Below are 25,249 nucleotides of genomic sequence, written 5' to 3'. Positions count from 1 at the left end.
TATCAAATGTAATCGTACAGAAGGCATCTTTATATTTTTGCGATATGCATATCAAATCTATCTATCTATCAATCTATCTATCTATCTATCTATCAATCAATCTATCTATCTATCTATCTATCTATCTATCTATCTATCTATATATCCATCCATCCATCTATCTATCTATCTATCTATCTAACATAGAATGTAGTATACTGAAGAATTGGCGAAACGAGGGAGATATAAAAGTTTAGTTAATGTCAGTGTAAATGACAGTTATTTTGCATTCTGTGTTAGTGGACGCTCAGGTTTCCTGTGCGCGTCCTCGATGGAAGGAACGGAAAAGCATGTGATCGCGCGCCCCCGCGGAGCAGGGGGGAGGAGCCAGAAACCCTGTACGATGCAGCATTGTCTCTGCCAGGGACCCGCTCCAGCGTGGCACTGAGCGAAGAAGAAGAAGGAGAAGAAGAAGAAGAAGAGTGGGCTGGTTCTCAGGCGGACGGACGCTTGAGTTCTTGACGAAACGTGCACCGTGAGAACTCGTATTGCTCACCGACCGAGGATTTACGGAGTGACCGTTGTGATCCTGCTTTATTTCTCGTCGGGCCCGGATACATCTGGATATCGAGAGAGAGGCTCAACTCCGCTCCCTTCGTCCTGACATGGACACAGGAGTCGTACCCGAAAAGAAAAGGTAACGTCGGCGCTAGCTAATGCTACGTAGCTGGCTGTTTTGTTGTGTGGGAGCCTGCCTGACAACTTCGACCATCGGGCGGGATGTGATTAGCACCGCCGCTCTGATATCATGAGCTTCACCTCGAGGTTACTCGCTTGTTTGTCGTGTTTGTCCGACATTATACACATGCTAGCGACGCGACCCGCTAGCCTGCGGCTAACACAGCTAGCTAGTCGACAGAAGTAACCGAGGGCGATTGGTGCGACATTGTTCATTTAACAAGCTACACAAAATCAACAAGTCAAGCAGGTAGCACCTCGACACACTGTTTACGTTGGATACACCTGCTCTGAGATCATTTGTATCTGGTCAGAGGACGTTTCAACGCTATTGTTGTAATTTCCTGGATGCAACACCAGCGTTATTTACATTTGTGCCGGACGTGTGACTTTATGATCTATTAATATTAGTGTGCTGTTTGGTATTCATATGCCAACCTCGACCGTGTTGAGTGAAAGGCTCCCAGTGCTCATGTGAGCCATGCTCCACTGTGTGTGTGTGTGTGTGTGTGTGCGCGCGCGCGCACGCGTGTGTGTGGTTTCTGTTGAATTATTAAGGGTACAGAGAAGGTGAGAAGTGCGAATCTCTTTTATTTTCTGGACTGCTAGTTTTTTCAATGGCAAAGAGAAGTAATTAACATAGTTTTAAAATATACGCGGTAAAATGTCAAAAGTTCCCCTTGAAACTTCCACAAAACTTGTTTACAGAGTTTTAACTTCAACTTAAAAATCATGTTGCTGGCTATTAGGGTTTGTGTGTCACATACATTTACGTTTGACAAACGAACGATAGCAGGGTATTCATGTCATAGTTCAAAACACAGATAAATTGAGACCATCTATTGCAAAGTGATGAAAATTGTGATTTTGATAGTTATTGATCGTGCCTGACAAAGTCTACAATGAGTTTAATATGTAGTTGACCTTCACGCTGTTTCTGGACACGCTTCAGTTCATACTCAGTAATAAGTATTGACTGGGGAATAGGATAATATAACATACCCAGCCTTCTTCCCTGATCTATTGCGCCATTGATAGATTCAATGGTGACAGGCGATGAGTTCATACTCAGACCTTTGTGTGTAAAGCTTGTTATTTTTTCAAAAAACACACTGGCCTTGGTTCCAGCTGCACTTAACCGTTCATATTCAACCAGAGGGAAAGGGTCGTCCTAATGTTAACAGTAGTTATTCACCAAAAAGTCACCTCACAAATGGTCAGCCCTGAGATAAACAGAATAGTGGTCATATCAGTCGTTAAATGGATGGGGGATGTGGGGATCCCTCTGCTGTGAGCAGGGTTTAAAATATCAACAGTGAAAGTCTTCCACAAATGACATCAATAGAAAGCTTCACTGTGACATACACGGTCAAGGACAAGCTATTGTCACTGTCTTAGTTGATTTTAAACATTGGCATAGTATGTGCAAAGGGTGCACTCTGCTCAAACGTTTTACTGTGCAATTGCTGAACTGATTGATACAATTAATATAAAATATAATGTTTTGTCCAACGTGCTTAAATCCTACTGAGTTATTTTAAAGATGTAATTAATGCTCTTGTTGTTGTGCACTTTTGCTAAAATGGTTTAGTGGAATTGTTAAAAATGTCTGTTAGTAGACTGACTAGTTAATTGCCTGTTGTTCTTGTCTTTTCACTTTCAAGCAGTTGCCTTGTGTAGTGACCGTGTGGTGGTGGTGGTGGTGGTTGTTGTTTTTGTTGTAGTAGTCGTCGTAGCCGTAGACTGTATCCAACAGCCAAATGCTCTCCACTCATTCTCTGCAAACTTGAAATTAGGCTCCTTGTATAGGTGTAGTTTAAGGGTCATCATCCTGGTTGTGTTCAGTTTTAACTCAGAAAAAATCCACAGTTATATTCTGGTTGGATGTGGTTTCAGCAGGTCTGTGAAGTGCCACGGTATTATTTCTGTCTCATCTCTTAATCACCAGGGCTTGACGTCAATAGGAGTGGCCAAATATGTGTAGCGATGCACTGGCTGGCACATTGCAGGTTGCCCTGAGACATTCAAGCACAATTACAATAACTGCTTATTTGCAGGCTAGTTCGAACTTGATTCAGAAATGTGTTTACCTGCTGGTACAGAGCATAGATTAGTTTTGTTTGTGCAAAACACATTATTCTCATGAAAGTTTTGTGAATTGAAGACAAACATAAAGAAATATAAATGGGCACTGGTGGCTTGCTTTTATCAGACTTTTAAATCACTGTTTTCTAACTGGTTGATATTGTAGTTAGCCAGGAGAGCATTTTAGTGTGTTTAATAATATAAAGACAGAGAATTTCCATTAATATTGAGCAGTAAAGGCTTCCTAAGCTTTAAGGATTGATTGATAATGAAGCAAGGATGCTCTTCAGGGTTCAAGGCTCAAAACGACACATTATCAGAAAACAACACAAAAGCTAGATGTGAAATCCCACATCAAAACTGAAAAAATGTGACAGCCCTTCTATGTAAACATCCAGATTTGTATTGCATATATTAGCCAGTTGAGATCAATAGCACAATTCTATCACTTACTTTAACCACTTCGTACGTTGTGTTGGATGCAGAATCTGTCCAGATAAAATATTGCAATACTACACCTCTCGGCACCTGCATTGGTTTCACTGTCCATACTAGAATTTGGTTCTATATATAGCAGTTTGAAAAAGTGACACTAAAGAAAAAGAAGATCCACTTGAAATTAGATTTATTTAGTTTTGCAATTCCGACACACTTTGGGATGGCTGTGATGTAACAGAACATGCTGTGAAAGATCTAAGGTCAGCAATAGAGATGGTACCATTTTCAAAAATTAATGTAGTGTTGTGTACCAGTCTTCCAGGCACCTGTCTATCCTTTTGAACAGATACACTTCAGCGTCTTTTTTGCTCTAGGACACTCCTTCCCTGCAAAAATGCATTTCTTGTCCCACCCCGAAAAGCTTCTGCAGTGCATTGATACAAAAAATAGCAGTTTCTCCAAGGCAGTGTTTTAAATTGTCCAAAGTGTGTCAGAGATGGAGCTTTGTAAATGGCAATGAAGGAAGGAAGCAAAGTGCTTGATCAGTTGGAGGCTGTTTTGTACAGTCCACATTGGGTGAGTCAGAGTGGAGACTCCTTTATGACGAATGGACCACATATGTTGGACCTGGCGACTGCACATGGGCCAAATGTAAGCAGTTAAAGTCATCTTATTAAGAAGTGTAGCACACAAGGAGGTAATTTGAGCTACAGTAGCTTTGTGAATTGTTTATATTATGTATTAAACTTGAGAATGTTTGACAGGTCAGCAGCTTCCCGTGGAGAAAGACAGGCTAGTGTGAGGATAAACAAAAAACATTTTTTCCCTGGCTTTTGTCATATAACTTTCAATGACGGGTCTTCATCTGTTAATGGAACTCGCTCATGGTTATCATGGGACCGTACAAAGTTTGAATACAGAATATAAATGAAAACCAAAACTATACACCGTTCCTTATCAGATAAAGTGTATGCTACAGTCAGCACAAAGTTCATCCAGATTCTGATAAGTTTCCCCTTAGTGATTTTATATATTTAGATAATCCTTTGTCAAGTAGCTGAACACAAGGAACTATCAGACATCAGTGCTACTGAACCATTATACTCAACTGCAGTTTAATTATTGCACTTCCAAATAATTCAAAGTAATGTAGATTTTTAGCATCCACAACAATATGCAATATGTATCAGAAATTCAATCACAGCATCAATCCCCTACTAAACTGTTTATGTGAAAAGAGATTTATTTTCAGTCTTTCTCTTCATATTCGGTTAAAGTTTCAGTTGTGGAGTTTCCGTGAACTGGATTATATAACAGATAAGACCGTGTTTACTGTCACACTAAACAGTACTGACAGATAGAGAACATCACTCTAATGAAATGGGTCAGCCCCTGGTAACAAAATACACAAGCAGCTCTGCTAGAATGTGATTTTAATTGTACACTGGTTTGTTTCCTTATTGATCTCCAGTTCACATCTGTTAAACTGTTCAAAAAATGTTCTTTACATAATAGCACTGATGCAAAGCAACGCAAGTTAATTAATGCAAGCAAAAAATGTGTTGTGATGCATGTCATGTAGAGGACTGCTGGGCATGGATCCCCCTGTGAATTAGTAGTGTTATGTAACGGCGGGCTCTCCGCTCGCCTTTGTTTTAACATCAACAGGCGCGTTTTGTTGTCGCTGCATGTTTTATGTCAAAGAATAAAAGCAGTGTCTTCTATCCTTTTGCAAGTTTGATGAGGCATGTCATCAAATGGCAGCCATTTTACTTTTTTATAATTATCACTTGCTGATTGGGACATAAAAGTGTCACATGGCTGTAATTCCTATCACACTTGTAAAAGGAAGGCTTGCTTTCAACACAAACTGATGTCCTTTTATGATCTGGATCTTTAGTTAAGTTTATTGCTTTGGTATTGATTGATTATTACTTTATTATTCCTTGTATTGTGTAAAGAGCTGTAGTTTGCAGTAATGATGAACGTCATCTTCCGTAATGTCCATCTCTGTCAGTGGTGGTGTATTGTAGTAGAATAGTATAGCTGAACTTCCTTTGAACGGGATTTGCAGAACAATGTGATATAACATGGATCAGCCACTGCAGAGGAAAACAGTCTGTATACAGACTAGTACTAATCAGTCGTCTAGTCGTCTTGTGGGACCAATGTTTACGACCTTTTTGGCGTTTATCCGACATTAGATCCTGTAGCTCTGTGAGAGGACTGTCTCAGGTGAATGTGAACAATGGCGTGTTAATCATTTGTTGTAATTTCAGCCTGTGTTGATAAATGAAGCTGTTTACTTGAAAGTTAGTTAGAAGTGATTGTTGGAAAAAAGCCTTACATGGGCTAATGTGTTGTTGATACAATACAGAACTGATTGCACAACGTTGCAGTTACCTTTCCCGATGCTCAGACATTTATGGTTAGGTTCCTTGGGGGTCGACGGCAGATATTGTAAATATTTGTCAGTGGTGTTTGACAAATGTGCAAACGTGGCTGAAGGTGTAGGTTTGTGGTCGTAGCTGTAATTGGAGTCTAGGTTGAAACATTTATATTCCAGTTATATTCCAGAGTTTTTTTCTAGTATATGTACTAACAAAGGTCTGGCAGCATTTCTCATCAAATGGGGATTAGATGTCCAAAGAAAGAAATCCTAACAAACTGGTTGAGCCATCATTCAGTGTGTGTTGTATGGGTTTGTAGTTTTGATGTTTGTACATGTTTTCTGTACTGTTTAAATACCTCCTCTTTTGCACATGCTAACTATATGTGAGGAAGAAAAAATACACAATCCTCATTAGATTCATAATCTCTTACTCATTGTCTTCCCAACAGGACTCAGTCTTTGTGGATGTTTCACACCGGCTGTATTTGATGGCAGCTTTTTAAGTTTTTTTTTTGTCCCTGCATCACAGATCAGAGATTTGATTCACAGCAGCCTAATTTTAGTTAGCCTGTCCATTCTCTTGTGAGTGAGCCTCAAATAACAATATGGCCTTGGTAAATGCTTTAAGTCTATAACAGATCAATTTCAATCAGGTGTACATTTCAAAGCAAGGACTTTTGAAGCGCCATTTGTTTTGAACTGATGCAGCTCCGGTGTCTTCTAAAGTGCCTCTTAGGTCATGGGGTAGTGGTTGTCGTGAGAGAGTGTGGAACTAAATTGGCTGCAGTCGGTGATTATACAATTATGTTGGAGATTTAAACTGCTAATGTATAGCAGTGATCATGCAGAAAAAAATCTAATCAGTGCTCGGTTTACAAGCCAGGGAGAAGTTGGCAAAATCAGTTTTTAGAGATTTGTCCTTTTAAAATACTGCCAGGTCTTAGGATCATATTTACAATGCAGCTAGATTCCATTAACTTCAGGGATTACTGCACAATTTAGTTTTTAGTTTTTGTTTTGAATTATGAGCAGAAAGCAGCTCTGTGGGTTGCTGAAGCAAACTAATAGAAAACATGGCAGTTTGTTTGTGTTGCTAGTTGCAGGTGTCACTCTGTTGTTAGTGCCTGTATTGTCATTCTCCTGTCTGTAGATCAGTTGAGCCAGCCCAGTAAATGTCCCAATGATTGGTGTCGCACTGTAGCTTGGTACCAGGAGACAGACCTCTCAGCCAATCACTCCAAGGGGGTGTGCTCCATTTTCTTTTGGTCGTCGGCCAATAAGACGCTCTCAGATAGCCATGTATGTAAATGAGTCTGATAGGGGTCCAGGCGGTGGCTTGGCTCTGAGTGTGCTTGCTGCGGACTCCAGCTGCTGCAGCAGAAGCCTTCCCCCCTGTGACGGGCCAGAGGCTGATCAGACTGTGAGCAGACACTTGAGTCAGGAGGGAGGGATGTCATCTCCTGTAGTGCAAATTGTTGAGTCAGAACCAGTTTGTCACGAGTCTGTTGCTGACCCACCGCCTGTCTCCCGCAGAGTGAGCTCGGAGCGGAGGAAGGAGAAGTCGAGGGATGCAGCGCGATGCCGGCGTGGGAAGGAGTCGGAGGTGTTCTACGAGCTGGCCCAGCAGCTGCCCCTGCCCCACAGCGTCAGCTCCAGCCTGGACAAGGCCTCCATCATGAGGCTGACCATCAGCTATCTGCGCATGAGGAATCTTCTCACCACTGGTCAGTATCAGTATTTGTTATACCCGATAGTGTACACATCTGTATTTGTTCACTTAGGTCCCAATGATAGTTGAATTGTGCAGTTATTGCCTTTGTTATTTTAGAGGCAGCTTGAGAGTGACTCATTAGATAGGACATACTTAAAGAAATTTGAGTAGTTTTCTTGTAGGATACCATCACCTAAAAATGATGTAATTTGACTACTGGAGGGAAATAAAAAAAATCCACCCTAACATACACAGATAAAAACATGTGCAGATGTAGCTTTGAATGTAGTATGTGTGTCGCATTCCCTTACCCTGTAAAATGTTCTTTAAACAACGACTTGTGATGAGCTCCCGCGCCTAATCTCCTTTTGCTTTACCCCTCTTCTCTTTCCTCTGTTACCTCCTTATCTCCTCCAGATGACCCCCCGGCAGAAGAGGAGACAGAGCTGGATATTCAGCTAAACAGCTCCTACCTTAAGGCTCTGGATGGTTTCCTCATGGTGCTGTCTGAAGATGGAGATATAATTTATCTCTCTGAGAATGTCAACAAATGCTTGGGGCTGGCACAGGTCAGTCAGCCTGAACTCGCTGCTTGTCAGCATGAATATTAATGGGAAACTGAAAGCCCACAAAAATTTTTTTAAATAAAACATACTCATTGTTAAAAACATTTTTTTTTACAGATAATACTCAAACACTACACATACACATTAGGCCTTTAATTGAAAATATTGTAGTCCTCACACATCTACCATGAAAAGTGTGGACAAATTGCCGTGCATGTATGTGGTTAGAAAACTTAGATTCTATCACTCTGTCCGCTGCAGTTTGACCTGACTGGACAAAGCGTCTTTGAATTTACACACCCCTGTGACCAGGAGGAGCTGCGGGAGATGCTCATCCACAGAACAGGTGAGAGCAGTTTCATATTATGACAGACCCTCTATAACGGAGAGAGACAGACACACGAAACCACTCATCAGCAGGGAATCCAGTTTTCTGTGAGCTGGCAAGTTCAGACTAGGAATCTGTCAGAACCAGTTATCATATTCCCTCTTCAGTGCTGAGGTAAAAGTCATTAAAGTGAGTGGACTTCAGTGACCTTTTATTAAGGGTTATGTGAATGAATGCTACATTATTGGCACATCTTCTGTTTTCCTGCAGAACACAATATAGCCTTGTTTTTTGTGGGTGGATAGACTTTGTTAAGAGAAATTAATTCAATCAAAACTGAGATGTTCATCATAATATAATTTGTTATCAACAGAGGCTCGCTTGATGGCACATTACATTTTCTGTTATGCGTTGTGGGGAGAGCACAATGATATTATCTCAGCTGTAACGGCTGCTCACTCTACTTCCTGTATTCAGCTTGTAGCTCCCCTCAGTGCAAAAAAACACTTAATGTCTCCTCTGAATGCAAATATGAAATGTTGGCAGGAGGCAAACCTTTCCCATGGAAATGGAGCCAATTGTAAATGCTAATGTTCAAGTTGGACTTTATTGACATTTCCACACATGTGCATGTCAGCATACAAATGCTATTTCCCTTTTTTATTTTTATTTTTTTAATTTTTTTTCTTGTGTGGTTTCAGGCTCCAAAAAGACCAAGGATCCAAACACAGAGCGCAGCTTCTTCCTCCGAATGAAATGCACTCTGACGAGCCGGGGCCGCACTGTCAACGTCAAGTCCGCTACATGGAAGGTAAAGCTCCGCTGCAGTCATGTATAAACATTTCTGTTAACCTTTTAGAAATAACATGAATGGTTCCATTCAAGATTGTTGGACATGTGAAATGAAGAACATAGGGATACTAGGATACCAGCACAACAGGAAAAAATAAAAAAGTGTCTCATTGGAAGAGAGAGAAATACAAAAGCAACGGCAAAAAAAGTTGTTCCCTGTACAATAAAATGAATTGTTATCGCCATCCTCTCTCTTACACTTAACATTATAGAATTGTAAGTAATCAGCATTGGTTGGCTAAATGTTATGCTGTCAAAAGAAGTAGTTATTGGTAGAAAATGAGTATGTTTCATAGGCAGGTACACATGACATATCTTTAATCATTTGGTGTCCTTGGGGTCTGGAAATGATAATAATTATGTTTTTTTTCCAAATCTCTCCCCAGGTTCTCCACTGCTCAGGTCACGTTCGTGTTTATGAAACCCACACTGAACAGACTACTACCGGGCACAAGGAGCCCCCTGTCCCCTACATGGTTCTGATCTGTGACCCCATACAGCACCCCTCCAACATTGAGGTCCCTCTGGACGCCAAGACCTTTCTCAGCCGCCACACGATGGACATGAAGTTCACTTATTGTGACGAGAGGTGAGGTTTGGTCATTGGAATGAAAAAGATATGCTTAAGAAGTTTATTACAACCATCTTCTTGAGCATATCATGTAGTGCTTTACTGAGGAGTTCTCATCAGCACAGTCATACAAAGCCACCTAGTGTTCAATGAAGCTACTACAGAAGCTTGATCTCTACATTTATTTTAGCAAGTCATTGATAGAATTCCCCCCCCCCCCCCCCCCCCCAGGATCACTGAGCTAATGGGTTATGATCCAGAGGATCTGTTGAATCGCTCCGTGTACGAGTACTATCATGCTCTGGACTCTGACCATCTCACGAAGACTCACCATAGCTGTAAGCATCAGACTTATATTGCAACTTTAATGTTTAATTTGAACAAGTTCCAGTTGTGTTATTTTGACCAAACTTTCGAACAAATGCCAAAAGTCAACATTTTCTTATTTTCCTTTCCTTTTTGTTCTTAGTGTTTGCGAAGGGACAGGTCAGCACAGGACAGTACCGGATGTTGGCCAAGAGAGGAGGCTTTGTGTGGGTGGAAACCCAAGCCACGGTCATCTACAACAACAAGAACTCCCAACCACAGTGTGTTGTCTGTGTCAACTTTGTGCTCAGGTACTAAAGAGACAATCTTTTTGTTTGGTTCCTCCCACGTTAAGAGACAGTTTGTCGTTAGCATAATTATGTGGAGAATGTTAGTTTTAAGCAATGAAGTGGCATGTTTGTATAATCCTATGTCTAACTAAGCAAAATCCTCAGTTAACTCCCCTGTCCTCCACTACAGTGGCATCCAGGAGGAGAAACTTGTCCTGTCTTTGGAGCAGACCGATGATGTGAAGCCAGTGAAGGAGGAGCCGCGGGAAGAAGTAAAGGCCGTGGTGGAGAGCAGCCCCCTTGACTCTCCAATCCTGCTGAAGGAGGTGGAGGAGAAAGCCCCAGAGCTGGACGTGATCAAACTGTTCACTCAAAAGGTAGAGGCCCGGCCGCTGGCAAGCCTGTACGACCAGCTGAAGGAAGAACCTGAGGCCCTCACCCTGCTGGCCCCGGCCGCAGGAGACACCATCATCTCCCTGGACTTCAGCTGCCCTGGTTCGTGGCCTTGTTATTCGCTCTTTAGCATCTCCACGGCATAAACCAAAAGTTTGTGTGACAAACCTCCTTCTGTCCTCTGGTACAGATTCAGAGATCCAGCTGCTGAAGGAGGTCCCTCTGTACAATGATGTAATGCTTCCCTCCTCCAGTGAGAAGCTGGCTCTGCCTCTCTCCCCCCTGCCACCCAGCGAGCCCCTCCACGTCACCACCACCACCACTGACGATTCAAAAGCTGAGAGCTATGCCCCGGCTCCGTCCACTTCAATAACCAGCCACAGCTCCTCAGAGGTAACACTGAGTAGACTGCTGTGATTTCGCAGTATAAACTAAAAAACATTTGTCCACTAATGAGATGGGATTTAATTTTTACCTCTCTTCTCTTTAGACTGACAGTCAGTTGGACTTCTGTTTGCCCATGGACTCAGAGATGAGCTCAGACTTCAAACTAGACTTGGTGGAGAAGCTATTTGCCATTGACACAGAGCCCAAGACCCCCTTCACCACACAGGTAATAAAGCCAGGAGATACTATAGATTTGACTCAATCTAAATCGAGTTAATCGTTTCGCTAAAAAAGTAAAAACATCTCTATCAGAATTCATTAGATTTTTTTCTCCCCTCAAGGCAATGGAAGACTTGGATCTGGAGATGTTGGCTCCCTACATCCCCATGGACGATGACTTCCAGCTGCGCAGTCTGACCCCAGATGAGCCTTTGACTTGTGTGCAAGTCAAATCCCTCAAGAGTTCGCCACTTCAAGTCACACAAGATGTCAACAGCTACCCCAGCTCGCCATTCAGCTCACCAGGAAGTAGCACAGCCTCCCCAGCACCGCTTGAGCCTGTAAACGCCCCTCATCCTGCCACCATCATCGCTAAGAGGTAAAGCATAAAAAATGCACTTAAGTACTTTATCATATCACCTTTTTTAGGGTTAGCTAAACATAATTATAACTGTGCTGCAGGACCCCGCAGTTGGACAAAGAAGTCTCGCTCAGGACCCTAGCAGCTCAGAACGCACAGCGCAAAAGAAAACTGGGTGAAATAAAGGAGATAATCGGACAGGTAGGTTATCATTATCCAAATCAAGGTTATTGAGCACATTTTACATTTATAGATTGAGAGTTTGAACACGTCTTTTTGGATTACTATTTTTTGCAGGGATATTTGCTTGAGGAACAGCTGGAGCAGGGCAAAAAGCTGAAAGCCTCAAAGTCAGGAACAACCACCGCCACCACCACCACCACCATACTTCTGCTGCCTTCAGGTGAATAAACTACATCTTTGATAAACACTCGTGGCTGTTGCCTGAAACTAGTCAGCATGGGGATTCATTATACTGACTTGTATTTCCCCCTCGCAGATCTGGCGAGTCGGCTCCTGGGCAGCACGTCGGAGGGCACCAGTTCTCTCTTCACCCTGCCACAGCTCACCCGCTATGACTGCGAGGTCAACGCCCCCCTGCAGGGCCGTCAGTACCTGCTGCAGGGGGAGGAGCTGCTGCGCGCACTGGACCACATCAACTGAGTCGATGCTTAGCCTGCTCACTGCTGGACTAGACTGGACACTACAGTTTCTCGCTCACATTGTCACTCCCTGCCCCAGACCCAAACCCAACCTAACCCCCACCGCCCCTTATTTAAGTATCTATATGAGTTTGATTAGTTTGGCTGCTGTTTGTGCACATCATGTGATATCTGCAGCATTCCACCGTGACAAACGCCATGGCAGCATCTGGGTGCAAGGGATTCAGGCATCTTGAGATGTCCACTTGTTTTGTTTTGTGTTCGCTCTCTTCCGGGGAGTCTCTCAGCACACAGCGCCTCGACAGATGACCCTCTTCCAGCAGGTCACCACAGAACCTGGCGCTACTGCCAGCAGTGTATTGTAAGCTTCAGTCGCACAATTTATATTTTCTTAAAAAGAAAAATATTACCAGCAATATATATTAAGTCTTTTTAAAGTAGTTTTAATGGGATTTGAACAATTTTATTTTTTTCTTCTTCCCATACTTGTATGTTGTAGTACTCGTACTTAACAAGATTTAGTCTAAAGTCTTTAGTCTAAAAAGTATAAAAACTATTGTTTAAATGTTTTCATTTAATAGCTATCAGTCTTCGAGGTAAATACTTTTAATTGTGTAGCAGTCCCGTACATGTCACTTTATTACTTTGCTGTAAGTGTGTGTTACTGTACATATACCAGGGACATTTTAATCTACTCAGTCTGGCTTCACAGCTTTGATTCGTACTCTCTTGAGTAAACTGGGAGTGATCTTTTCACATTTGCTTCTCGTCGTGGAGGACAAGCATTTTTCTCTCAACATGGAGTGAATTCATGTTTTTGGTTTTTACTTTGTGAGAAACATTCAGAACTGTCTTCAATTAAGTGGAATCTCAGCAACTTAGATTTTTACTTGTGTGATCATCGTCATCATAGTAGCATTGGTGAGTGGTCAAACCTGTTAGCTCAGTTAATGGTTGTCAGTCAAATACCATTGCTCCATGCCATATTGTTGTCTCATGCTTCTTGTTGCTGTCTAACATTAAATGGCTGAAATAAAGTACATTGTTTCAGGTTTCATTAACATATCTTAGAAATACTGTATTTTAGGCACTAGAAAACTCACATTATTAAAATGACAGACTAGTTTTCGAAGTAGAAGACACATTTTGTTCATTGTATTTAAAAAAGGGAATAAATACTGAACAGTTTCTGCATCTTGAGTCGCTGGCAGGTTCACATCGATTCAAACCTTTTGTGTTTGAGACATTAAATCATTGTGTTAAGTGCCATGAAGAAAAGGGCAATAATCTAACTGAAAAATATGCCATAAAACACATTTTAGCTGATACTGTATTTTATCAGCTGTTTTTCTCTTTGTAGTAACAACAAAATATTTAACAAGTCTGAACCACGGTCGAACACATTTTCATGTCACAGTCATAACCAGCTTTCAGTTTTGTCCTGCACACATGAACTAATTATGTCCATATACTCTAAACAGTCTGTTTATCAGGCCAACAAGTGGTCACGAGTGTCACTCTGTGTACTCCGGAGTCATTTGCAATCGAAGCAGCTCGTGCCCTCTCTGCACCACCATGGTGATATTGTTGATGCTGCGGACAGCCTGGTAGATCTCCTCCGAAGAGTTCACCTTCACCCCGTTTATCTCCACCACCACGTCTCCCGGTAGCATGCCAGCTCTGAAACGAGTACGACACCACTGTGGCTAAAAAGCTGGGCAACATGGCAAAATATGTTGGAAGATTTCCAGAACTTGCAGAATAAATCCCATTAATCTTTGTAAGGCATTGAAGGATACAATTTGCATAACTGTCAAAACAAATATGTGATTTAAATAGTTAATCATGCCTGTTATCTTCCTTTTCACCCCCGCCAAGCAGGTTATGTCTTCACTTGTGTGTCTGTCTGTTGGTTTATTTGTAAGCAGCATTACACAAAAACTAGGAAAACGGTTTCCACCAAATTTGGTGGCAGGATGGGGTTGATCCAGGAACTTCTTTTTTAACATAGTTAATGCATGTAAAATTGATATTTTTTACATGGTAATAATTAAGGATATCAAACAATTATATTTCTACCCTAACAACTAGACAATGTGTAGGATTGTTCAGCCTTGGGTGGAGGTATACACTGTATTGTTTGCCATTCTAGTTATTAATGTGGGAATGCTCTTTACTAAAACACAGACATAAAGATGACATTCACCTTCAAAAAGAAAAAGCACCACTCTTCCACATCCACAGTTGCCTGGTCTGCTTACCTGCTGGCCGGGGAGCCCGTGATGACTCTGTGAATAAGGACGCCATGTGTCACGTCTGAGAAGGACGGGTCTCTTAACTTCAACTGAGCAATGATGCTGTAGTAAAGGTAAAAAAACGTGTTTCAGACACAATGCTACTGTAACTAGACTGTACTCCGTTTTACCACAGGCACCTATATTTGTGAAGCATTTACCTCGGGGTCAGTGTCAGCATCATTACCCCAATGTATCGCTGCTTTGTCTCCGACTCACCCAGCCGGGAACCTCGGAGAAGATAGACACAAAACGAAAGTGTAAAAATATATAAATATTCTTCACAAGAGAGAACATGACGGACAGAAAAAGGGTGCGGCGTGTAGTTTTTTGATTCTGTTCTTACTTTTTCTTTTTGCTGCTTTATCAAGAAAAATTCTCAGGTGATCGGACGGAATAGCAAAGGAGATTCCTGCAGTGACCTTCATGGTGTTAATACCGATGACTTCACCGTCCTAAATAACAGACAAAATAACACATTCACATAAGAGCTGGTCAACCAGTGTGGTATTTGTCTGTCAGAGTCTAGTGATGTCAATCTTAATGAAAATAATTGGTCATATTTAAAATGATGATTTCGCCTTTTATTAGGAATCAACTTTTGAACAGACAATAAAACGACATCATGTCATCCTCATACTCAACTCATCAGATGCAAAACTTTGTAATGAATAAATCTAGCAGCTTTATCTACAGTAAATTAACAATGAAAATTCCAACGTTGCACACCACAGCAGTCAGAAAGGGTTTGCCGTTGAATGTGAATGTGATGATTAACACTTTCGTTTACAGGATCTGCGACTCACCAAGTTAATCAAGGGACCTCCAGAATTTCCAAACTGCAAAAAAAATCAGTCACGTGATGTTAAAGGAGCATGATAAGAGAATTAGTCACAGCAAAATCCCTCTGTTAGCTCCTTTTTGTCCTCATCCATTATTAGACTTTCCCTAATGTCTAGAAATATTCCTACTCATAAAATAGGTAATACATAAGCAGAAAGACAAAAATAATTAACACATACATCTATACCCTTGATACTCACATCAATGGCTGCATCCGTTTGTATGTAATCCATGTTGGAGTTTGACAGGCCCAGCTCCTTACTGCCTCTCTGGACAGAGCTGACAATTCCTGATGTGATTGTGTTCCGTAAAGCAAACGGGCTTCCCATGGCGACCACGAACTCTCCTTGTCGAACTTCAGACGACTGACCGAGATTGAGCGTGGGTAAAGGATTCTGTATGTCAGGGGGAGGAGGAAAGACAAATTCAACGGTGCATCCTTCATACATTCAAATACTATCCTGATTCAGTCTCTGTGGTACGGGTTATTGTGTGTGTATATAAACTATGATAGAATTCAATGCGGGTCGAGTACTATAAAAACGATAAACATATAGTCAATCCAGTAGATATTTTTGTAGCTTGTTGCCCACGTTTGCAGTGATTTTGATTGTGGCAATGTCTGCCACTGGATCAACGTCCTGCACGGTTGCATGGTACGTGTTTCCGTTGGTGAGCTTCACTTGGACGCCTCGCTTGTTGGCGACAACGTGAGCATTGGTGACGATGAGACCGTCGCTGCTGATGATGAAACCAGAACCATTGGACACCGGGACTTCTCTTCCTGAAAACGGGTGTCTGAAAAACATAAAACACAAAAGTTCCGCTTATTCAGGCTGGATGAAAAAATGCTTTATTTGACTAACTCGGCAACTACGGTAAGAACAGGCATGCGTGACCCAGCTAATGGACTCCTATAATATCAGCTGATCATATAAACCATACTCACATTTGCTCAGACAAAGTCAGTCACACGACCACAAAACCAGACATTACTTGATGAACCGCAGTCCTCTGAAGGCCTGTGAACATCTGGAGACCGACTTTGCTTCAAATGCTCTGGATTTTTTTTTATGGGCTTCTCATAAATGCAATACCTTTCTGCGCTCTGCAATTTATCGCAGCCCTTTAATGATAATGTGTTAACTTAGCCGATACCAAATACAATCGTTCTTGCAGTCCTTCGCCAGATCAACAATCTGTGACCTGATGAAGAATTTAAACTGTTTCACAGGTGTTTTTTTCCACGTTTCATAATTTGTATTTTGATGTGTTGCCTCCGCAGTCACAGATTTTGTAGTGATTATTACAACGTACCATCATCAGGTGCGAGTCTTATATAGGGCTGCAAATGACAAGTATTTTCACTTAGTAATTAACCTGGTCTGATTTATTTATTTCCGGCCTTTTTGCTTTAAATGTTCCTGCACGATTAGCCTTTTATCAAAATATTTGCCACTTAATGTTGAATGGTTTGAGATATTTTCAAGCGGGAAAAACGTAAAAGTAATGGATTCATTGATTGGTTAACCCAACTCACCTGGCCACGATTTCAATGTACACGACAGCTGGAGTGGACTTCTCCACCACATCCGCGATGAAGTTGTATTTATACCGAGGACTGTCGGGTTTGAAGGGAGAAGCACAGTGGGCCGATGACAGGATGTGCTCAAGAAACCTCCCGGACACCGAAACTCTTCTGTCGCTTTGTTCCCCGTCCTGTTGAAGGTCCAGATGCGCCGCAGCACAGAGTCCCAGACCCAGCGCCACTGACCTGAGCAGCGGAGCAGACCTGCTGCCGCTCTGACCGCCTCTCCTGTCCCCTGCAGGAGCTCTCCTGTCCAGGCGCCTGTCTCCCTCTGCTCCCCGGTGGTCACATGGAGCAACAGAGGGCTGCCGGGCGACTGTCCCCTCCGCCGCAGAGCTGAGTCCGCGGCTCTGTCGCCACCCGTGTGTCCTCAGCGCTGAGAGAAAAACCCGATTGACAGCAGCTGCTGCCATGTTGCATCACGTCGGTCGTTTTCACACAGTCACACAACAACACTTCGTGTCCAACTTTATCCACAGTGCGGACGGTCTGTTTTGTAGCGAGTGTAATTATCGCGGCGTTCCTTCACATAAAAACAAAACAATACAAACACTTACAACTCTACTGTCGTTTACTCCGCCTGTCAGTTCAGTTGACATACCGACGACCTGTTCCGGGCATGCGCAGTGCAATTCTTCTTCTTTTGTCTGCATAGACGACACGTGTTGTAATACTGCTCCCCACAGGATAAAAACGTGAAATACTTTATACACTTGTTAGATATGCAGGAACCAAGTATCTGCATTTGAAACCTTTTTGTGATAGAAGTATATATACGACTAAGTATAATACTGCATTCGATATGTTGAAGGTATAGAAGTGTCATTAACACTCAACAGAATGTACGTAAAGCTTCAAATGTTTACCTCCTCACAATGCTGGAAGATGGGCCCCGTGAGTTCTTTGTTGTTATTGATACCACTCTCTGCTAAAGCACCATTTATTGATTAATTATATTAATCTATTAATTGATTACTTATCACTTTAACAGTTACAAGCTGTGCTTACCACTGCCGATTGCTCTCTGTATGTTATATATGTTGTTGCAATATATGTGCACTGATGCTTTTACACAAACGAAGTTCTAAACGGATTAACAAGGCTATTTGAATTGAATTATTGACTCTGTAACGGGCTCATAAATAAAAAGCAATTACTAATGATTTATAGTTAATTCATTACATTAATAGGAAACTTATTTTGGGGTTGTGGGATATATTTTTCCAACATGATACATTTGTCTTCTTTAGCTCGCTCCTGAATTCAGTACTGTGACCCATCCAGGGAACTATATGTTTAAACACTCACCTTCATAAAAAAAGGAGCTCACCTGGAAAAAAGGTGGAAATGTTTACCAGCTTTTTGTGTAAACAGTGTCACGGCTGTTGTCAGTTTGATTTATTACTCTTTTTAATGTTGAGATGAAGATAGTTATTATTCAGCCTTTGAAAACAGTCTTAAAATGTTTTTTGTGGTTTCCGAAAAAGGAATACTATGTTAAATGTCTAATTTATGCATCATTGTTATTTAGTTGTATAAGAATGTAATTACTGAACGTTTTTCTTTTATTTAATTTTGTATTCGTTAAATTATAACAAAATATAATATTTATATTGTTGTCATTGAGAAAAGTATGTATATACAAACGACAAGCGACGCACACAAAAAACACAAAATTAAAAAAAACAAAACCGGCGGAGTCCGCCGGAAATGACGTCCTTGTATTGGAAGTACGTCACAGCATTGACGCGAAGTTTGAAATCTGGGGGCTAGCAAGCTAGCCGCTAGCAGGCGTCTCGGATGTTGTAATGATCGTCTAACTTCTCCGCCAAACGCGATGGCTTCGTATCATCATTTACTTCAACACAAAAATCCGCGGCACGATTCTCCCGCCAAGGTGTTCGCGAAGCTCAAATCCAAAGTGCAGAGAGAAGCGGTGTGCGCGAAGAAGCCGCCGTGTAACGGAAGAGAGAAACATGGAGCAGATTCTGACTCGTCGAGGAGGAGCACAGAGGAGAGCTTCCGCACCACCGACGGGCTCGCGGACAATCAGAGGTTTGGGTTCGATCGCAGTGAAGTGCAGACGTTGACGCTGTCGCCCATATCGACGCCTCAGAGAACCAATGGGTACTTATTTTCAAACGGGGGCGAAACGGAACATGCCTTCATGTCGAGAAACGGACACACACCTACGAAGAGGGCTTTCATGGAGTCGACCGCGGTGTCCCACCCCTTCTCTCTGCTCCACAGAGAACCACCTCACATCAGACACCCGGCTGGTTTCCCAATGTGCAGCAGGACTCCGGTAAAGATACAGACGATAGACTATGACTGTGTTGGGGGAGTGTTCGAGGAGGAGAGTGACGCTCCCCCGGTGTCTCCATCCACAATGTTCTCCCCCGTGGAGAAGAGGCTCAGGAAGAGAAAGTTGGAGCAGCACCACGAGTTCAACAGAGTCAGCAGCAGTAGAAAGGAGGTCCACGCTGGAGTCAAGAGTCATCCACAAGAGAGGAGAACATCCACGGCTCTGACTCTGAGTGAGGACAGCAGCCACGACCAGACGTGCCTGGAGGACGTGGGTGATGTTGGAGGGTGCCCCGCTGATCCATCAGAGGTGGACCAGGGGACTCGCGAGCCCCTTTTCCCGCCACCAAGAAGCACTGCAGAGAAACGTGAGTTATTGATGTTGCTTTCCTCCAAAATTAAACTTTTTTTTTTTCATCATTTATGGGAAGAAACTGAGTGGTGCCTCTTTAAAGAATTATGATTACGGTTTTGCTGTTTTGAAACAGGTGGCTTTGTTATTATGGAGAAGTTTCCTCTGATGTCTCCAGCCAAGACGTTTGCTTACATGAAGCAGAGGGAAAGTAAAAGGGGGCATCGGGAGGTTCGTGAAGTCAACAGTAGCACTAGGGATCTCTTCGGTGAGGGTGAGTGTATTCTGAATAACAAAAGCATTACGTTTTGTTATGTATGCAGGCATATCTCTTTACACAGTGTTGTTTACATTATAACTAACATTCTTTTTTTATAGGTATTCCTTTCCATCAGGCCAGAGCCTTGCCTCTCCCCTCAACTCAGAATACAGCTGACGTGGTGGACACTGCCTCTAGAAGTGTTCCAGAAAGTGTGGTTCCTGTCAACCGCTCCGGAGAGGAGTCAGCTGACAGCCGATTATATACCTCGGAGGATACCCTGATCCCTGCCGCCCCGCCACACCGGCCGGTGTTGCTGGAAGACTCGCTAGTGCTCAACTCGCCACAGATCTCCATCCCGAAGAAACGCCAGGCTGTGTTCAGGCGCAACAATTGGCCCCAGAGCACAAAGTTCCCAGATGTGAGTAGGAGCTTTGTGTACAAAAACATTATGTTGAGTTTTGTGTTGAACAGCAAAGCTTTGGATTTGTGAAGTTTTCTCTGTTGTTCCTTACTAGGCTTGTTTTTTCCTCTTCGCAGGAGAGTGCCATTTATCTTAAAAACTGGTTCTTGAGGAAAAATCACAATGGCCTGTTTGTGGATGGAATCAACAGGTGAGTGTGTGTCATGAGACATGTTTTTTTATATAGCATATATACTGTAATACTGTAATCAAAATGTATTACAACTGATTTTTTGTGGTTTAATGGGAGCACTAGTGGGGTTTTTTCCACACAGGGAGAACAACATTCCCTGGAACAGTAACATCATTGTTGACAGGGTTTCTAACTCTGTGCTGAAGACTGTCTCTGGCAGGCTTTACATTTTGGTCGGCAAGATGAACCTGAGCGTAGCCTTTGGTAAGTCATTTGTTTGGGTAGATATTTTTCACTTTGGGAGAAAGATCTTAAAAGTGTCTATCTGTCTATCTCCCAACATCGCATGTAGATCTATAATATTGATTTATAATATTGTATTGATAAATATTGATTAACATCTCATCTATCGCTCTTTGCCTGCAGGGTTTCCCAGTTGGCTTTTGAAGAAGTTTGTTAATGGTTTTCCTGCAAACTGGAAATCGCTTTATGAGAAGTTTCTGTCGGACTCAAGAGAGTAAGAAAACTTTGCAGTTTTTTCTCGGTAAAATAATAAAGTGAAAGGAAGTAACCATTAAGTGGTCTTAAATCATACTCTCAAATAGTTGTTCATATTAGTTTTGTTTTTTTGATGAGGTCTGTTTCGTTTTGCTGTAATGACCCCAGCAGAGAGACGGAGAGTACCACTAAAGGGAAAACCATCATAGCCAAGACAAAATACAAGGCATCCTCCATTGTTTCAGCGAAGCCGCAAAGGCAAAAGTCTTTCAAGACGCGTAAGTAGAAACACCTTAGCCAGCACCCTTATACCCACAAAATACAACAGAGTCAAAAGTCTTGAGGCCTCCTACTTCAAATATTCAATGGGCTAAGAGATTTGTTGAAAACACCAGTTTCTTCCCAGCTTGAATGCTGTCAGATGTGCTAACATAAGTTTTTTTTTTTTTCTCCTCTACTCCAGCTGATTCCTGTCCTCCTGCCTCTTCTGCTAAGGTGTCTCGAAGCGGTCGGGTGATAAAGCCACCTCTCGAGTACTGGAAAGGAGGAAGAGTCATTCTGGATGCACACATGAATGTAACCATTCATGAATGTTATGACACTTCCATCTGCATCCCTGTAAGCAAATAAAGTTGATCTTATAAAGGTTACATGATAAGTCAACTTTTCTATATACTATTTTTTTTTATCAGTGAGGACCAGTTGCTATGGTATTCATGATCAATGTGACAATGTTAAATCCCTGTGTGTCACAGGAGGTCACTTCAACAGTATCGGCGAGGAAGTCACAGAAACCTGCCCGTGTGTTCTTGCCATGCAGTGAAGGTACAGATGACTGATGTGGTGTAGTTTAAACGCTGTTAGATGAGTTATGATTTTCATGCAGACAAACTCTCCTGTGTTTCCAGGCCATAAGCAAAGTGAATCAGCCTGCGATGAAGAGGCGCCAGTGCCACTAAGGAAGGTCAAGGCTCCGCTCCGCAAACGCAACCCTGCAAAGGTCATCCACGACGAGAAGCCCTCTAATCAACCTGAACCTTCTGTGGTGGCGATTAGTAGTCCCGAAGAGTGGTCTGGCACAACAACTAGGTCTCGTAAAAGGTGTCCAGCTATGGGGAGGCTGTTGACTGTGGACAACGTCCCTCAAAAGCAAAAAGAACCTGAAAAGGCTCCATCACAGAGGTCAAAAAAACAGACGCATGACACCATCAGGTCTTCAGCCAGGGCCTGCAAACAGACTGTCACAGCATCCCCAGAATCTCCCACTGTTAATGACGAAACATTACAGTCATCGGATGAAGACATTTTCACTAAGAGAAAGAAGCAGGGGAAAAGAGTGACCAGGAAGAGTGGCACGAAGGCTCACGACAGGTCACAGCCAAGCCAAAGATCTTGGTCGAGTCAGTCGTCAGAGTCGTCTGAGGAGAGCGGGAAGGAACGGAGGAGAAGAACCACTGTAACAAAACATAGCAATGCAGCACAAACACTAACAAATCCTAAACGGAAAAAATGCACCAAAATTTCACCGCCAACAAAGCTTCTACCCAAGTCTACAGTTTCCAGCAGGACACAAAAGGCAAACAAAGGCAGCGCAGTCACTCTACAGGAGCAGGATGAAGACAAGTGGACTGAAGAAGAGCTCATGAGGCTGGAAGAGTATGTTTTGTTTATTTCTATTTATTTTACTTCCTGTAGCATAAGAGTAACATTTATCCTTCATAACCTCATGGTTCACAGATGTTTTGTATGCATTTGTTTTCCAGGGCTGTGTCCTTCTTTCCTAAGCACATGTCAGGTTACTGGGCAAAGGTGGCGAAGATGGTAGGAACACGTTCTGCAGAAGAGTGTCACAGCCAGCACACGTCCCAGGGAACCTCGCAGACTCCCGCCAAGAGAGCCAAGAAACCCAGAAAGGAAAAGGTGGAGGCACCAAAAGATCCAGGTAGAGGGAGGTCTGTTGTTTGGCATGTGTGTTGTGAAGTCTGTCAGTGGAATCGACAGATATGGCAGAAACAGTTTACATTTTGGTAGTAATTCAATACAGCAAAATATGTTTTATATTGAACAAAGTTATGCTGTATGCCTCTAATAGATTGATTAAAATTAGAACTAAAATTATCTAAATTTCTTTTTGGAAAAGAGAGTACGTGCAGACTTTCGACATGCTACAAATCTACGTCTAGTTACAGATCATCCCCTAATATCTGCCCGATTTGGAACCTTGAAGAGAAAGCAGCAGGTGCGTCAGTTCCTGGAGACCATGCCCAGAGAAAATGTTGACGACGTTTTCAGCTCCGCGTACATGCAGAATAAACGCTTTGAGGTTTGACTCTTTTCTTTTTTTGTATCTTCAAGAAAATATCGATGTTGTGTGGGAATCTCCCTGTAATGATTATGACACTTTACAGGACGTTGCTGTTTTCCTTTTGTCTTTCCCGATGCGCAGATCCCCTCAATGTGTCAGAGTGAGGACCAAGATTTCTCAATGTCGGACGTGGAGCACCTGACCCCCATGTCGAAGGTCTACCCTGAAGTGAAGACGCCTCAGTGTCTGCACATCACACCTGGCATGATGGGCTCTCCTGACAGGTGGACAATGGCTACGGCTGCATTCTGGCTTTCAAGTGTTGTTTAAAGTATAATAACTAACTTGGCTCTATCTTGATTTTTTTAAGGGAAAATGATGACAAGTACGTTTTTCAGCTCCAGAAGAGGATGAAAAAAAATCAGTTTAATGTCTGCAAACAGGCTCGTTCTTCAAAGGTATTACTTCACACATGCACATCTGAGATTCTGTTGTTTCTGGGAACGCTCATTTTAGTTTTGGGAAAACGATCTCATTCGTTGTTCTGTGTTTCTTTCAGGGCTTTACACCCTCGTCAGTTAAGCAAACAATGAGAAGATGTGGTAACACAGGTAGGTTTCTTGAGGAATGTGCTGGCATGAGTTTAGACCTGTGTCATGGCAATTTTATAAATTGAATCCATTTACCTTACAATTCAGTTCAAAAACTACCCCCCTACTGCCAGTACCAGTTGAAGTTCATTATACTTGTATTTTATTGACACTGATAGAGGTGTTAAACTTATTTCTTTCTGATACTCTAATCTATCTGAGTCTGTTTTTCTGGAATGAATCCTTTCGCTTAACATAATCCCTTTCTTTCCCTTTTCACTAGAAAATGACACCTTTGTCGTTTGGGAGATGTTTCCAGGAAAAAATGTGGCGCTGTCTGAAAGCGAAGAAGAGGATTTTTACTTCTCAGACAGCAACTGAGTCACAGCTGACACGTCATGTGATTATGGAAAAATCTGACGATTAAAACCAGAGGAAAAAGTAGCGATGTGACTTTGTCCTTGTTCAACTCGTCAAATGTTTAACAACAAAACTATTCCAGTTTTGTTCTCCTGTCTTTCACATATAAGATTGGAGGGAATAATGTTTCTTTTAAATATGAAAACTCTGGATTTTATTGCAGCATCACTGTAAATATGTTGTTTAATGTCCTAGCACCAAGAGTCAGTTGTAACTATTCCTTTAATAAACATTCTTTATCTTCTTAGTTATGGTTTATTTGTGTATATTACACATTAAGAAAGCTCAAAATGAAATGTCTGCTGTAAGGGAGAAAGATGGATTTAAAGCATTTTTGTAGGCTATAAGAGTGACTTGTATTTGACCCAAAAAACTAAAATATGATGTAATAAACAATCTTGTGTAAAGAAATATTACTTTCTGTTTTTTTTTTACTTTCCCATTCAAATTTCAGTAGAGTTGGGGTTAAAATACAAAATTAAATCACAGATGTCAAGGAATTCATCTCACAGCCTGTTGTTTTTTTTATTTCTGACCGACAGCTTAACAAGAAAAAAAAATCCTTTATCATCAGCATTCATAATATATCAAATGATCACTAAACACTATAAATGAGCTAGTTATTTAGTAGTTTAATTTAATTATCTATATATTTGATTACTGATCATCATGTAGACCTGAGTTATTTGCTTTAGGACTATAACACTTCCAATAAGAACATTTAGGTATCATAAAACAGGGTTAAACTCAGATTGCTTCACAAATCCAAATCACGTGGACTAATGCTCCAGGGAAATGGGTTGATCAAGTGTACTGAGTTTCACCTTAGTAAGATAGTATTCAAACCAAACACACATTTACAGTTAGTTTCTTTAAATTTTATAATTATTTTTCTTCCTCCAGTGTACAAATAAAGGCAGCA

The 25,249-nt window shown here is 41.9% G+C and overlaps 3 protein-coding genes across 7 annotated transcripts; 2 read left to right on the top strand and 1 right to left on the bottom strand.

Annotated features, from left to right (window-relative positions):
* The first annotated feature begins 391 nt into the window (after positions 1–391).
* Positions 392–13,315, top strand: hif1aa (hypoxia inducible factor 1 subunit alpha a). Its single transcript, XM_035610073.2, has 15 exons — positions 392–676; positions 7,166–7,356; positions 7,761–7,912; positions 8,171–8,255; positions 8,939–9,048; positions 9,476–9,678; positions 9,892–9,998; positions 10,130–10,277; positions 10,447–10,751; positions 10,840–11,042; positions 11,140–11,262; positions 11,378–11,634; positions 11,718–11,817; positions 11,914–12,019; positions 12,116–13,315. Exons 1-15 carry the CDS (start codon positions 645–647, stop codon positions 12,277–12,279), a joined length of 2,286 nt encoding a protein of 761 aa, XP_035465966.1. The 5' UTR covers positions 392–644; the 3' UTR covers positions 12,280–13,315.
* Positions 13,316–13,411: 96 nt separating this feature from the next.
* Positions 13,412–17,636, bottom strand: LOC118286011 (serine protease HTRA2, mitochondrial). 2 transcript variants are annotated; one of them, XM_035610074.1, is made up of 8 exons: positions 16,956–17,636; positions 16,009–16,213; positions 15,616–15,810; positions 15,379–15,411; positions 14,919–15,027; positions 14,734–14,803; positions 14,540–14,635; positions 13,412–13,992 (listed from the first exon to the last, which is right to left on the bottom strand). In XM_035610074.1, the coding sequence occupies exons 1-8, from the start codon at positions 17,414–17,416 to the stop codon at positions 13,752–13,754; spliced, it is 1,410 nt and encodes a 469-aa protein (XP_035465967.1). In that variant the 5' UTR covers positions 17,417–17,636; the 3' UTR covers positions 13,412–13,751. The 2 variants fall into 2 exon arrangements, with proteins under 2 accessions (XP_035465967.1, XP_035465968.1); XM_035610075.1 differs by having other exon boundaries at positions 13,412–13,958; positions 16,956–17,635.
* A 1,107-nt stretch (positions 17,637–18,743) lies between these two features.
* On the top strand, positions 18,744–24,738 carry mis18bp1 (MIS18 binding protein 1). Of its 4 annotated transcripts, none has more exons than XM_047327251.1 (16): positions 18,744–19,675; positions 19,796–19,927; positions 20,038–20,339; positions 20,459–20,532; positions 20,657–20,778; positions 20,941–21,031; positions 21,181–21,290; positions 21,476–21,630; positions 21,768–21,837; positions 21,921–22,668; positions 22,776–22,954; positions 23,196–23,335; positions 23,459–23,601; positions 23,688–23,775; positions 23,877–23,928; positions 24,191–24,738. In XM_047327251.1, the coding sequence occupies exons 1-16, from the start codon at positions 18,841–18,843 to the stop codon at positions 24,286–24,288; spliced, it is 3,339 nt and encodes a 1,112-aa protein (XP_047183207.1). In that variant the 5' UTR covers positions 18,744–18,840; the 3' UTR covers positions 24,289–24,738. The 4 variants fall into 4 exon arrangements, with proteins under 4 accessions (XP_047183207.1, XP_047183205.1, XP_047183206.1 ...); XM_047327249.1 differs by having other exon boundaries at positions 19,796–19,933; positions 21,184–21,290; XM_047327250.1 differs by having other exon boundaries at positions 19,796–19,933; positions 23,202–23,335.
* The last annotated feature ends 511 nt before the right edge of the window (positions 24,739–25,249 follow it).

The sequence above is a fragment of the Scophthalmus maximus genome, chromosome 15, assembly GCF_022379125.1.
Source record: "Scophthalmus maximus strain ysfricsl-2021 chromosome 15, ASM2237912v1, whole genome shotgun sequence".
Lineage (NCBI taxonomy): Eukaryota > Metazoa > Chordata > Actinopteri > Pleuronectiformes > Scophthalmidae > Scophthalmus > Scophthalmus maximus.
Note: the sequence above shows the minus strand (reverse complement) of the source record. Positions and strands in the feature narration are given on the sequence as shown.

What these genes read in the sequence shown, in the direction of transcription:
- hif1aa (XM_035610073.2), top strand. Translation starts at nt 645, where the DNA reads ATGGACACAGGAGTCGTACCCGAAAAGAAAAG. An exon ending in GATGCTCATCCACAGAACAG is followed by an intron (nt 8,256 to 8,938) that starts GTGAGAGCAGTT and finishes GTGTGGTTTCAG; the next exon opens with GCTCCAAAAAGACCAAGGAT. An exon ending in CCTGGACTTCAGCTGCCCTG is followed by an intron (nt 10,752 to 10,839) that starts GTTCGTGGCCTT and finishes CCTCTGGTACAG; the next exon opens with ATTCAGAGATCCAGCTGCTG.
- LOC118286011 (XM_035610074.1), bottom strand. Translation starts at nt 17,416, where the DNA reads ATGGCAGCAGCTGCTGTCAATCGGGTTTTTCTCTCAGCGCTGAGGACA. An exon ending in AAACGGATGCAGCCATTGAT is followed by an intron (nt 15,412 to 15,615) that starts GTGAGTATCAAG and finishes TTTTTTTTGCAG; the next exon opens with TTTGGAAATTCTGGAGGTCC. An exon ending in TAAAGCAGCAAAAAGAAAAA is followed by an intron (nt 14,804 to 14,918) that starts GTAAGAACAGAA and finishes ATCTTCTCCGAG; the next exon opens with GTTCCCGGCTGGGTGAGTCG.
- mis18bp1 (XM_047327248.1), top strand. Translation starts at nt 18,841, where the DNA reads ATGGCTTCGTATCATCATTTACTTCAACACAAAAATCCGCGGCACGAT. An exon ending in TAGGGATCTCTTCGGTGAGG is followed by an intron (nt 19,934 to 20,037) that starts GTGAGTGTATTC and finishes CTTTTTTTATAG; the next exon opens with GTATTCCTTTCCATCAGGCC. An exon ending in GCAAAAGTCTTTCAAGACGC is followed by an intron (nt 21,291 to 21,475) that starts GTAAGTAGAAAC and finishes CCTCTACTCCAG; the next exon opens with CTGATTCCTGTCCTCCTGCC.